This window comes from Podarcis melisellensis (assembly GCF_964234715.1).
Source record: "Podarcis melisellensis genome assembly, chromosome: 18".
NCBI classification, from domain to species: Eukaryota; Metazoa; Chordata; class Lepidosauria; order Squamata; family Lacertidae; genus Podarcis; species Podarcis melisellensis.
Window position 1 is genome coordinate 2031750 of NC_138536.1, and position 10144 is coordinate 2041893.

The 10144-nt window shown below is 52.8% G+C and overlaps 1 protein-coding gene across 1 annotated transcript; it reads right to left on the bottom strand.

The window, feature by feature from the left end:
* Positions 1-1738: 1738 nt before the first annotated feature.
* On the bottom strand, positions 1739-9595 carry KLF16 (KLF transcription factor 16). The gene is made up of 2 exons (XM_081895951.1): positions 9178-9595; positions 1739-3583 (listed from the first exon to the last, which is right to left on the bottom strand). Exons 1-2 carry the CDS (start codon positions 9446-9448, stop codon positions 3300-3302), a joined length of 555 nt encoding a protein of 184 aa, XP_081752077.1. The 5' UTR covers positions 9449-9595; the 3' UTR covers positions 1739-3299.
* Positions 9596-10144: the final 549 nt, after the last annotated feature.

The window sequence follows — 10144 nt, forward strand, 5'->3', positions numbered from 1 at the left end:
GTCACGCCTCCAACCAAAACCAACATTTTCCCCCCTTAAAACCTGCACTGCGATTCTAATCCGCATTGCAAACAGACCAAACCAACCCTGAACACTCAACCGACGCGCAGCTTCCCGTTAATTCGCACGCTATTCTTTTTAACCAAAAATAAATAAATCTACTTGCTTCCGTTTAAAAAATATCTCTTGCTTAATTACAAAGGGAGGAGGGGAGGGAGATCATAAATATATAATTTCCCCAGATAACAGGAATTTGAGGGGGAGGGGCACGGGAATTTCGGTTCCCTTATCAGTCCCTGAGAACTCAGGAAATTTTAAGATAGGGGTCAGGAGGAAGATTATGCCAGGCGAAGCTGCCAGCTGTTGGTCAGCTGGTGTGCTTCCCAAAATGCCTTGCGCTTCCCAGCCTGCATATATGGGCATCTTCAGGTCTTGAGTTCGAATCCAGGGCCTCATGGAGGCCGGGCAGTGTATCCCGGAAGGGCCTAAATCGCTAGACCTGAAGCATAGAAGTTTAACTAGCTCGGGGACAAGGAGCTTTTGGTGCGCCAGGTGTTGCTGAACTACAAATCCCATCAGCCTCTACTGCCAGGGAGGATGGGAACTGTAGTTCCGCAGTATTTTGCAGGCTCAAAAGCTCCGTGAGCTTGGCCTAGCTGTATGGCGGCACAGATTCCGCCCGGGGTTTTGCGCAAAGCCCGGATTGCGCTTGGGGTTTTGCACAAAGCGTTTGAACATCGCTCCACCAGCTTGCAAACTCTCTGCCCCATCATCCACCTGCACAGAGAGATCGCTTTTCTCCCCAAAGTGCAAGCACACGTCCCTTCTCCGTTTTCCCAAAGGACTCTGGACAAAAGTCCGGATCCAACGGGGTGAAAACGGGAGCCTCGAAAAGCAAGAGGAAGCGGGAAAAGCGGCCGCTCGCCCTGACTTGCTCCTCCGACTCTACGGCATTTTCCGAGGGAAGACACAAGGCAACTTCGCAAGCAAGGCAGGCAGCGACGCCGCACAGGCGCCGAAGTCCGGTCAGCACCAACCCGTAGACCGAGCAATCGCAGATATGGCTATTGCCAGCTTGGCAAATTAAAAAAACAACAAAAAAACCCGCCCTCCTGCGCTGAGGGGGTACCTGCACCCTGCGAGCAAGCCTCACAAATGCATTTAACCAAGGAAGAAGGAAGAGGTGCCTTCAAGGGCCGCGATCCGGCTCTCCGGAAGCACCAAGGCACCGAAACTCACGTTAAAAACACGCACATATATCTATTTCTCTTTATCCACACCCTGAAATACATCTCGGCTGGGGAAGAAGGGGGGAGGGGGGAAGTGCTTTGAAACGTGCCCAACGTCCCACGCAAAAACTTGCCCAGCCTCTGGTGTTGTTGGGTTTTTTGAGGACTACAAAACCCATCATCCCTGGTCCTGCTAACCAAGCATGATGGGATTTGTAGTCCCAAAACAGCCAGGGACCCAAATCCTGGGCGACACAGACTTCGGCTTCTTGCCGGCTCCGCGGTCTACCTAGCTCAGAGCTGCCCACCGAACGGCGCCGCTTCCCCGGAAACTGAAGCCAGTTCCTAGTCCTCATTATTGCGGGCAAAGCGATTCTCAGCTCCGCCGCTTGGCTTTAAGGCAGGTTTGCAAAGGGAGAAGGAGGACGATAAAATCCTTAAGCCTTCTCCCCACTCCATCAACATTCTCCCCCCCCCCCCAGACCGATGCAGATTCTACATTTAAAAAGAAAATAAATTACACTGTTTATATATATAGATATAAAAATAACAAGAACAGCCACATCCATAAAAACAGGTCCTCCATTTTCTATGTACAGATATTAAAATTTGGACCCGGTTCGGAGGGAGGGGGGAAATTATTTACAAATTTTAGGGATAGGTTACCCACTAGCGATGCTCAGCTAAGTCCCAGGGAATAGGATTGACAGGTATGCAAATCAAACAGGCCTCTGATGCAGACCGCGAGGAGAGTGGTTTCCCAAACTGGGTTCTTTCGGATGCTATTGGACTCCAGTGGCCATGACCTCCGCCCATTGGGCATGCTGGCCGCTGCTGTCCAGCACAGGAAGGATACAGGCTTCCCCATCCCTGTTCCAGGAAGAGGTGTTCCTCAACTCTCAGGAAGGGAGCGGTTTTTCCAAACAGAGGCATTCATCTCCCAATCACCACTAACCACTAGTCATGCTGGCTTTCGGTTGGGCTGGTGGGAGCTGCGAGCCAAACCCCACCTGGTTTTTGGAGAAGGAAGGTGAGCAGGTTTTGGCTGGCGAGAGAGCGAAGGACGGAGCGATCGCTCCTCTGTGCAGCACACACAAACGTACCGTATTTTTTGCTCTATAAGACTCACTTTTTCCCTCCTAAAAAGTAAGGGGAAATGTGTGTGCGTCTTATGGAGTGAATGCAGGCTGCGCAGCTATCCCAGAAGCCAAAACAGCAAGAGGGATTGCTGCTTTCACTGCGGAGCGATCCCTCTTGCTGTTCTGGCTTCTGAGATTCAGAATATTTGTTTTCTTGTTTTCCTCCTCCAAAAACTAGGTGCGTCTTGTGGTCTGGTGCATCTTAGAGAGCGAAAAATACGGTATTTGTTTTCCCTTTTAAGGCTGGGTTCCGATTAATTGCGGGCAGCCGTGACAGCAAGGAATAGATTATTTAGGGAGGAATATACCTCTGGTTACCGGGTTCCGGGAACAAATGACACCGGATTAGCTCAGACTATACCGTACCCTGTTTACCGAGCATCCTGGAGTCATCTGTTCACCGCAATCGTTCCTCCCCACCAAGAGGCAGTCTACCTTTGGTTACCAGATCCGGGTGATGTGCAATTGCGGACATCTCTGTCCCATTGTACCATATAAATGAGCTTCCTAAAACCATCCGTCTGGCCGAAGAAAGGTTTGGCGCGTTCTAGACTAATTTCCCCATCCTTTCCCGAGTATTGGGGAGCCAGGGAAGGGGGCCGAGGATCCAGACTTTTCCGGAAAGTGATAGGGAACGGCAGGGTGGGACGATTTGAGACACCCAAACCAGAACGTCCCTTTGCGTTGGGAAACCCAGGCAAAGGGGCTGCGAGGGGACCCTAGATGCCAGAAAAAACCCCGGCAGGCGTGGGGCAGGGGAAGGTGCGACCGAATGGACCGAAGCAAGTCGCCTGGAACGGTTCCTCCGACCGCCATCGGCGACCCTCGCTCCCTGGAGGCTCCCAAATTGGGATCCGGGAACAGGCCCCCTTCGCCCAGCGGAGGGTCCCTGGCGGGCCAGCAAAGCATCGTGGGTAGTGGCGGGGCCTTTTCAGGGGGCTGTGCTGTCGTGGGCGGGGCTCCCGGCCAGGCTGCTTGCGGCAGAGTCACTGGGAGAAGCGCTGTGGCACTCGGGTCTCCGGACCATGTCCGGGCGGAAAGCCGGGTGGCGGCGGGCGTGCTTGGTCAGGTGGTCGCTGCGCATGAAGCGCTTCTCGCAAAGCGGGCAGGCGAAGCGCTTCTCGCCGGTGTGGGTGCGCAGGTGGCGGGCCAGCTCGTCGGAACGGGCGAATCGCTTCTGGCAGGAGGGCCAACTGCAGGGGAACGGGCGCTCACCTGCAACGCAGAGAGAAAAGGAAAGAGCGTGAATCGTGTTATCATTCACAGTAAGCTGGAGTAACAGGGTAGATACGATTTATTCCTTATTTATATATTTAAAACTTTTATTGATAAATTATTGCAATTTGTAGAATAATAGTAGTAGAATAGAACCAGAACATGAAACAAACCTATTCTACATAGATACATACACCTCATACATACATACAGTGATACCTTGGGTTACATACGCTTCAGGTTACATACGCTTCAGATTACAGAGTCCGCTAACCCAGAAATAGAACCTCGGGTTAAGAACTTTGCTTCAGGATGAGAACAGAAATTGTGCTCCGGTGGCGCGGCAGCAGCAGGAGGCCCCATTAGCTAAAGTAGTGCTTCAGGTTAAGAACAGTTTCAGGTTAAGAACAGACCTCCGGAACGAATTATGTACTTAACCTGAGGTACCACTGTACATACACCTTGCCAACAAAGGTCCGTATAGTTAAAGCTCTGGTTTTCCCAGTAGTGATGTATGGAAGTGAGAGCTGGACCACAAAGAAGGCTGATGGCCGAAGAATGGATGCTTTTGAATTCTGGTGCTGGAGGAGACTCTGGAGAGTCCCACAGACTGCAAGAATATCCAACCTCTCCATTCTGAAGGAAATCAGCCCTGAGTGCTCACTGGAAGGACAGATCGTGAAGCTGAGGATCCAAGACTTTGGCCACCTCATGAGAAGAGAAGACTCCCTGGGAAAGACCCTGATGTTGGGAAAGATGGAGGGCACAAGTGGAAGGGGACAACAGAGGACGAGATGGTTGGATAGTGTTCTCGAAGCTACCAGCATGAGTTTGACCAAACTGGGGGAGGCAGTGGAAGACAGGAGAGCCTGGCGTGCTCTGGTCCAGGGGGTCACGAAGAGGCGGGCACGACTAAACGACCAAACAACAACAACATACACCTCTCAATTTAAGATTACAAAAAAGAAAACAAACATACAAACTAAACATACAGACATAAATTTTGACTCTTGGAGGATGGGTGGCGGCTAACAGATTGAGGTTGAATCCTGACAAGACAAAAGGACTGCTTTTGGGGGACAGGGGGCGGGAGGCTGTGGGGGACTCCCTGGTCCTGAATGGGGTCACTGTGCCCCCGAAGGACCAGGTGTGCAGCCTGGGGGTCATTTTGGACTCACGGCTGTCCATGGAGACGCAGGTCAATTCTGTGTCCAGGGCAGCTCCATCTGGTACGCAGGATGAGACCCTCCCTGCCCGCAGACTGTCTCTCCAGTGTGGTGCATGCTCGGGTTATCTCCCGCTTGGACTACTGCAATGTGCTCTCCGTGGGGCTACTTTTGAAGGTGACCAGGAAACTGCAACTAATCCAGAATGCGGCAGCTAGACTGGGGACTGGGAGTGGCCGCCGCGACCACATAACACGGGTCCTGAAAGACCTACATTGGCTCCCAGTACATTTCCAAACACAATTCAAAGTGTTGGGGCTGACCTTTCAAGCCCTAAACAGCCTCGGCCCAGTAGATTTCCGGAACGGATAAAGTTTGGTGCTTTTGTTTTTGCTATTTATTTTGCGTTTTTGTTTTTGAGGCCTTTTCGGTTAATTTGCTTTCGTGACTGTGTAGAACCCAGTTCAGCTACTGATGGATTGATCAGGTGGCTGCGGAAATGGATAAAATCCAAACCATGACCATCATCAGTGCAGGTAAGGGAAAAAAATTCCTTTAAATTTTTATCATCTACAATACTGTCTTGATTTATTTTATAGTACGGTACATTGATTACTGCTTTCATTTTATGGAGCAACGGTCTCATTAGGTAGTAAAATTCGTGTCAAATTGCTGTTTTAGGGGTTGCTTTTAAAAGTCTAAGGACGCGGGTGACGCTGTGGGTTAATCCACTGAGCCTGGGACTTGCCGATCAGAAGGTCGGCGGTTCGAATCCCCGCAATGACGGGGTGAGCTCCCATTGCTCGGTCGCTGCTCCTGCCAACCTGGCAGTTCGAAAACACATCAAAGTGCAAGTAGATAAATAGGTACCGCTCCGGCGGGAAGGTAAATGGCGTTTCCGTGCGCTGCTCTGGTTCGCCAGAAGCGGCTCAGTCCTGCTGGCCACATGACCCAGAAGCTGTATGCTGGCTCCCTCGGCCAGTAAAGCGAGATGAGCGCCGCAACCCCAGAATCGGCCACGACTGGACCTAATGGTCAGGGGTCCCTTTACCTTTAAAAGTCTGGAACGGATTGATCCGTTTTGCATTCCTTTCTATGGGAAAGCGCGCCTTGGTTTTGGAACGCTTTGGTTTTGGAACGGTTTGAGAACCAAGGCACCACTGTAAACCGGTCCTTATTTGGGCCGCATGAGGACTAGAACCTTGACTTAGGTTAACTGGGCTCCGCTCTGCCAAAGGAGCGTGCCACAGCAGATGTCTCTGCAACCTAGCTCATGCCCATGAGAGTTCGCTGCCCTTAATCTCATCGTGGGAGGAAAGCTAAGCCGGGCAGGCAGATGTCAGGATTGCACAAGCGAAGTCTGCGTACCGTGGGGTTTTGTCCCCCCCCCTCTTCTCTCTCCTTTTGGAGCGTCTGTTTACCCAGATTTTTCTCGGCAAAGCTTTTCTCGGCTGCCGTGTGCCTTTGCAAGACGGGGACTTTAAAACACACCGTGAAAACACCGCTAACAGCTCTCCATCGAAGGAACTATCTGTTCCAAACACGTTGAGAGCTCCCTCTCTCTCTCTCTGCGTATATGTGCCAAGAACTGGATTTGTTAAATTATTTTTGTATGCCACAATCGCTGCTCGTATTTGGTTAGCTAAAAAGTGGAAAACCCAAGAATTACCAACAATAGAAGAATGGCAGGTGAAGATGATGGATTTTTCAGAGCTAGCCGACCTAACCGGAAGAGTCCGCGACCAGAAGGAGGAGGAGTATCAGGAAGAATGGACAAAATTTAATGATTATTTAGTTAAATTTGTTAAGTTAAACTAACTGAAAGTAGCTTGCAGATACTTAATGGGCTTAGGGTTTTATTTATCTTAAGTGATGAGTTAATATGTTTAATTCCATAAGGTGAAGATATAAGGATGTTCATGTTTAAGTTAAATTTCATAAAAACCGGGATTTGGAAAACCATTAAAAGGATATGCAATGAAATTCAACCAAGGGGATGCGAGGAAGTCACTTAACAATGTTAATCAGTGTAATTTTCAATAAGGCTATGATTTATGTTTGTTTGTCCTATGTGTTTGTTTGTTTATAATGTTGTGAAAACCAATAAAAAAAAAATTGGGGGGGGTCTCTATGAAGCTTGCAGTTTTTTTATTTATTCCAGGTTTCGTTTGGCGTTTTAATGCGTTGTAAACCGCTTTGAGATTTGTTCTTTGTTAATATAAAGCGGTATAGAAATGAATAGCAATTATTATACTGTACTAATAAGTCACGCGGCGTAAACAAAGACGCCGACATTCTGTTGTGGTGACAGTAACCTTGGTTTAAGATGCCATTTGGCAATTAGCTACTACAGACGCTTCAGGTTACGGACTCTGCTAACCCAGAAATAGTACCTCGGGTTAAGAACTTTGCTTCAGGATGAGAACAGAAATCGTGTTCCGGCGGCACGGCGGCAGCAGGAAGCCCCATTAGCTAAAGTGGTGCTTCAGGTTAAGAACAGTTTCAGGTTCAAAATGGACCTCCAGAACGAATTAAGTACTTAACCCGAGGTACCACTGTATCTGAGTTTTTTAATTCAGCACATTCCTGGCATGGTGTAAATGTCCACAGTCCAAACCAGGGAAGACACATACAGTGGTACCTCAGGTTAAGAACTTAATTCGTTCCGGAGGTCCGTTCTTAACCTGAAACTGTTCTTAACCTGAAGACCACTTTAGCTAATGGGGCCTCCTGCTGCCGCCAGAGCCCGATTTCTGTTCTCATCCTGAAGCAAAGTTCTTAACCTGAAGCACTATTTCTGGGTTAGCGGAGTCTGTAACTTGAAGCATATGTAACCTGAGGTACCACTGTACTTTTCTAGCAGCGAGCAGTTCCGCCCCTTTTAATACAAAATCGGAATTGGACACAGTGCCATTTTCCTTCTCGCCCGCCTGCAAATTCCTGTCAAAGGCCAGGTTTTTGGTTGGTAACCGGTCAACCAGAGAGTCAAATTCCAGGGCTGGCACAAGCGATCTTTGCCCGTTTCGTGCCCATCCCACTTTGCCACAACCTTCCCACCCACTCTCTTAAGGTGTTTACTTTCTGATGGGTTTTTTTTTTGGTGGTGGGGGGGGTGTAAATGGTTGTGTTTGCCCAGCAGGTCTGGGTGGAGAGCCAAGAAACCAAGCCGCAGCCAAACCCCTCCCCAAATTGAAATTTCCACACAGCAGGTCCCTCCCACCCGCCCCCCTCCCAAATCAGGCCACCCTGGGCCGGCCACACCCGCCGCCCCACATGGCAAGACATTTGCCAAACAAGAAGTGGGCGAGATTTGAAGCCGGGGAAAGATTTCCATAAGGTTTTTCGTCAAATTAGGGAGCAGGGACATGGGCGTAGCCAGGATTTTTGCTAGGGCGGGGCAGGCTTTTGGGGGGGGTGGAGAAGCAGAACCTCAGATATGTATCGATTAGCCCACCCCCTTACACCCCTAGGCAGGGGCGTAAAGCAGAACCCGGCGCATCCTCCAGCCTTTTGGCAAGCGAAAGCCCTGCCGGATCAAACGCGCTTGTTTGTTTGTTCTCCGGCGGCCGAGGTAGACTGCGCCTGGCCCCGGAGGCTCGACCGAACCTGGGATTTTGGTCCTCAAGGGCCATATCGATAGGCTACGAGGCAGATCTAAACCCAAGCCGCCCACTCTTGAGAGTCTCCGCATCCCACCCTCTGCGCTCTCCGGGCGCGCTTTCGCTTTTGGAGCACACGTGGGGGCCGGGATCGCTCAGCCCACGCGCGGGGGCGTGGGGTGGGGGGGAGGTAAGGCGGCGGAGGCGCGCCCCGACGGCACCTTGTAAGGGCGGGCAAGAGAGACCGGCGCAGAGGTCTCTCTCGCGACGTGGGTGGGCTGCGTAATCACCCGAGCTCAAATCCAGGAAATGCGTGCGCCGACGCCGCCCAGAGCCAGCGAGCGAGGCGCGGTCTCCCCACGTGGGTGGAGGCCACGGGGGTGGGGCGGGGGAGGGAAAGCGAGGCGGGAACCGGCCGGGGGGGGAGGGCGGCCTCGGGGTTCCGGGGGTGCCACCTTGAACGAAATATCGGGGGCCCCCAGTAAACCCGCATAATCCATCACATGGCGCGCGTCTGAATGCCTATCCACTTTTGGGGAGATGTTATGAAGGGGGGGCAAAGGCCCCCTGGGGCAGTGGCGTAGCGTGGGTTATCAGCACCCGGGGCAAGACAAGTAATCTGCGCCCCCTAACCCATGGATTTGCACCCCCTAACCCGTGGATTTGCGCCCCCTAACCCGTGGATTTGCGCCCCCTAACCTCCAGATGTTGTGCCCGGTGCGGCCGGCCCCCCCCTGCACCCCCCACGCTACGCCACTGCCCTGGGGTGTAAGATGGAGGTGGGGGGGGGAGAGAGACTGGCCCCGGGCTCGGTGGGGGCGGACCTTACCCGTGTGCGTCCGGAGATGCGCCTTCAGATGGGAAGATTTGCCGTAGATTTTTGCGCAGCCCTGGAACGGGCATCGGTGCCTCTTGGCCGCGCCGGAGAGGTTGCTTGCGCCGTCGGGAGTTCCTCCCAGGGCTTCCCCCGCCGCCTCCGGCGGGGCCGCGACGATGGGGCGCGCCCCGCGCTCCTCCTTGGCTCCGGCGGCCGGGTGTAACAGGGCTCCGGTGGAGATGGAAACGAGGCACTCGGCGGCCAGGTAATCCAAGCCCGACATGATGGCACCGCCTTCCTCTCTCCCCAAAAAAAGCCGTCCAGGCGGCTCCTCGCCTCCTCCTCGGATGGACAGGCTGCGCGCCTCCGCCGCCGCCGCTCCGCCTCGCCCCTGGCGCAACGTGGAGAGACGGCAAGAGGGAAGGGACGCCGGCGACCGTCCCCGCCCAGGCTGGGCGGCGCGCGCTCTCGTGCACGCGCCAGGGGCGAGGGCAACTGAGGCTGCGACGGTTTGACCCTCCTACCCGGCCAGTCTCCACCCCTGGGTGCCGTCGGAGGGAGGAGCGGGCAGAGGGTGGAGCGCAAAGAAACCAGGCTGGGACGCGATGCCGGCGCGTCTCTCTGGGCGCAGGCTAGGGCGCAAGGCTGCAGACTGCGGCTGGGGAGTTTCTCACGAGTTTGCACCCGTGGGAGTTTCCTCTCCCCCCCCCCAAGCGATCTCCCCCCAAAAGCTCAGCAACGCTTTGTGAGATCTCTCCCCATAAAACTCAACAACTTGTGGGCCCGTGGCCCATCAAAAATCCATCAAAGAAAAGTAATTCTCCGCGCACAAGAGCGCCACCTTGGCCCCGTGGGTGCCATGCCCTGGTGCCGAAATCGGTGGGTGCCGGCCCCTTCTTCATCATCATCATCATCATCATTTATACCCTGGGAGGCTTCCAACAAAATATTAAAATACAGTAATGCATCAGACATTAAA

Excerpts from the sequence above, each read along its gene's own strand:
- KLF16 (XM_081895951.1), bottom strand. The coding sequence starts at position 9,448 with ATGTCGGGCTTGGATTACCTGGCCGCCGAGTGCCTCGTTTCCATCTCC. Across the intron at positions 3,584-9,177 it reads GCATCTCCGGACGCACACGG|GTGAGCGCCCGTTCCCCTGC; the intron begins GTAAGGTCCGCC and ends TCTGCGTTGCAG.